The sequence below is a fragment of the Thunnus thynnus genome, chromosome 2 (assembly GCF_963924715.1).
Source record: "Thunnus thynnus chromosome 2, fThuThy2.1, whole genome shotgun sequence".
NCBI lineage: Eukaryota > Metazoa > Chordata > Actinopteri > Scombriformes > Scombridae > Thunnus > Thunnus thynnus.
The window spans coordinates 13,427,551-13,430,565 of NC_089518.1; the positions used below are offsets into that span (position 1 = coordinate 13,427,551).

The following is a 3,015-nucleotide window of genomic DNA, read 5'->3' on the forward strand; positions in this document are numbered from 1 at the left end:
GGATATAAATTCAATCAAATTCATGTTTGTTATACAATAAACAAATAAGGAGTTCATAGAAAAGTGTCAATAATTATTCAAATGAAATGTCTCTGTAATCCTTTAGAGCAAGAAATAGTCACAAAAACAGAGAAAAGCATAAGGCACTGTGGAATAAAAATGGATTCTATCATAATCATTAAAAGTAGTACAGAAAACAATGTAGATATGCCAATATGATTATTTATTGTAGAATCAAATAATCATCATTTTTTATAATTTTTGTGTTCATTCTCCCTGTTGGTCACACTGCCCTAAAAGAGAAAAAGAATAACATTAAATATGTGAAAATACAATCAACATTTAATAGAAATATCTGGTAAAGCGTCTGGCGGTTTGACTAATTTGAATAATTGACATTATTGACTGATCGATTGACCGAACACAGAATTACAGATGAGCGAAACTTACAAGAAATCCTTTCATTCTGTAGATTTTGGCGAAAGGCGATTCCTCAACACAACCCAAAACACTGCAAGGTGTGTCCACATGTGGAAACCCCTCAACTACCTGAAGGGGGGGGAAACATAACCATGAATATGTAGAGAATAAAATGCTGAAGATGAAGTGTGAGGAGCCATGCTTACATTGTCCAGTGTGTCTGAAAGGCTGTCCAGTTCCCTTTTCCCTCCTGGGCTCAGTCCATATGACCAGTGCTGACAGCAGACCTGTGGCACCACTGAGCCCAGAAGCAGCAACCACAGTGCCAGGGTTTGCATAGCCATTCTGAGGAGGGAAAAAGCTTTATATTACACATATAAGCAGGTCAGTAATCTTCTTATTTTTCCTAATCTAACCCCAAATACTGTCATAGTCCTCAATTTTAGATTACACATGCCCAGATTTATGCATCACATCAGTGAAGTTTTTACCTTCTGTGCATAAGGCAAGCTGCTTCTCTGATTTGTTCTTGGCTGCTGTCCTTTGTTGAAGCCGATACTGCTGCTGCTGAGCATTTTCCAAGGTTTATATGCTGCTTCCTTTCGTGTCAAAAGCCCAACACTTCACTGCAGGGGGTCACAAAGTGGGATTAAGCAACATTTACTGGTAACCCGCAGAGCTATTAAAAAGATTACAGTGTGTGATTTTTGTCCTTCCACAAAAAGAACAAGTGTTCATCATCAGACCAGCTTTGTGTATGGCCGTGAAGTACCTCCAGTCATTTTCCAATACTTGCTGATAAACCAAAGATTCACAAATTAATGACAGAGAAAAAGACGAGGTGATAAAGACTTACTCTTCTTCATAGCAGTTTATTTATAACAGTCATTTATGGAAATATATTTCCACGGTCGAGTGCAATAATCATACTCAGGGAGAACTACACCGCCCCCTGTCTCAAACAAAAAAAAAAACAACCTCTGCCCCATATTGCATTCAGAGAGATGTATTAAAATAAATAACCATAGCTCTTTGTGATTTTCACACTCATGGTGAAATACACAACATGATTGCCTTCATCATTCATTCTCACAGGCTAGGTACCTACGATTGAACTGAGTGAATAGTATTGCATCGGAGCAGCTTTGCGCTACAGCTAAAGAAACTTCACCAGTCAAAGGCGAGGATAGCTCTTCACACATGCAAACAGACAATGTCCAGTAAGAACTGAAGTGAGATTGTTCCTTAACAAAACATCTGCCCAATCTATTAATAGTGATTTTTTCTTTTTTTTTGGAAGCACTGGATTTGATTTACATAAGATAACAAGCATTAAACATTTTTGGTGAAAAGATATAACATGTTACAAATCAAATATATACTTGTGCAAATACGTTCAAAAGCATGATTAAGTGATATACGTCATGTAAATGGAACATGTTTTCAGGCAAGTCCACAACATGTGAACACGGCCTTCTGTTAAAGCACACCAAGTTGGATTATTTTCTCACAATGGGATATGAGGAGTAATGAATGTCGTACATAAACATTACAATAAGTAGTGACCACAGTCAAACGCATGCAACTGTGGATCTCTCACACACCGGATTACAAAAAAAACAAAACAAAAGAGGTAGATTCACAGAGCGCAAAACGAGGGAGAGCTTTTTAAGAACACAATATTCAAAAGTAGGAAAAGAGAAACCTCACAGCTGTAAATCATGTATTGCATACCCAAGCTGTGTTTGAAAACTAGCCTGTCGCATAGTTTTATGGTGCATTAACAGCATGTCTGGCCTTTGAGACTGTGCTGTTGTATGGCTTTGGCTTGCATTGCTTCCTTTATAGTGTGTTGTACCCAGCAAAAGTAAGTTACATACTTAAAGAGGAACGTACAGCGTGACAGTTATTGGTAAATGACCCCTTCAGTTTCTGCTACAGCAGCATTCAGTGAAGCTCAGTACTCTGAACTTTACTGCAAAAGTCTGGTTTTTGACTCCCATTAACATGTCAAGTAATATGAAATGAATATAAGTTATGCAAAAACATTAAATGAGTATAGTTGTTGGATCGCATCCAGACACATCTACATACACTAGGAACATTATTTTGTTTTGGTGATATATGTAGCTGAACATTTTAAAACATCCTACCATACAAACATACATGGACAACCCTGGATAAATTCTAGTGCAAGATATTTAAAGCTAATGTAACATAGGTGGAATGCCAGGGATGTGCATACAACTACCTGTGCTGTACACAGGTATAGAGAGATTGATAGTAGGGGAATATACTGTAAGAGGAACTGAGTAATAAAGAAGCCATCTGTGTCCAGACCGGACTTGTAGGCGTGTAACCGAGTTATCTGACACTCTGGGACATGTGCAGCGGGGTCAGCATCTCTTCAAAAATGGCTCCTTTCACGTTGGATCCTCTCAGGTTTGCTTCTTGTAGATCACAGCCAGACAGGTCGCAGTTCTGCAAAGACGCAGCAGGGACAAAACAGTAAGACAGGAAGATTACATGAACTGGTGAAAAGCTTGTAATGTAAGTGGAGAACTGTAATGTATTATGAATGTCGTACAAAAGCCT

General features: G+C 38.2%; 1 protein-coding gene across 1 annotated transcript; it reads right to left on the reverse strand.

The window, feature by feature from the left end:
- Positions 1–202: 202 nt before the first annotated feature.
- LOC137193081 (progonadoliberin-1-like) lies at positions 203–974 on the reverse strand. The gene is made up of 4 exons (XM_067604275.1): positions 912–974; positions 627–765; positions 451–549; positions 203–293 (listed from the first exon to the last, which is right to left on the reverse strand). Exons 1-4 carry the CDS (start codon positions 920–922, stop codon positions 246–248), a joined length of 297 nt encoding a protein of 98 aa, XP_067460376.1. The 5' UTR covers positions 923–974; the 3' UTR covers positions 203–245.
- Between the last annotated feature and the right edge of the window lie 2,041 nt (positions 975–3,015).

What these genes read in the sequence shown, in the direction of transcription:
- LOC137193081 (XM_067604275.1), bottom strand. An exon ending in TTTCAGACACACTGGACAAT is followed by an intron (nt 550 to 626) that starts GTAAGCATGGCT and finishes CCCCCCCTTCAG; the next exon opens with GTAGTTGAGGGGTTTCCACA. An exon ending in ACAGAATGAAAGGATTTCTT is followed by an intron (nt 294 to 450) that starts GTAAGTTTCGCT and finishes TTTCTCTTTTAG; the next exon opens with GGCAGTGTGACCAACAGGGA.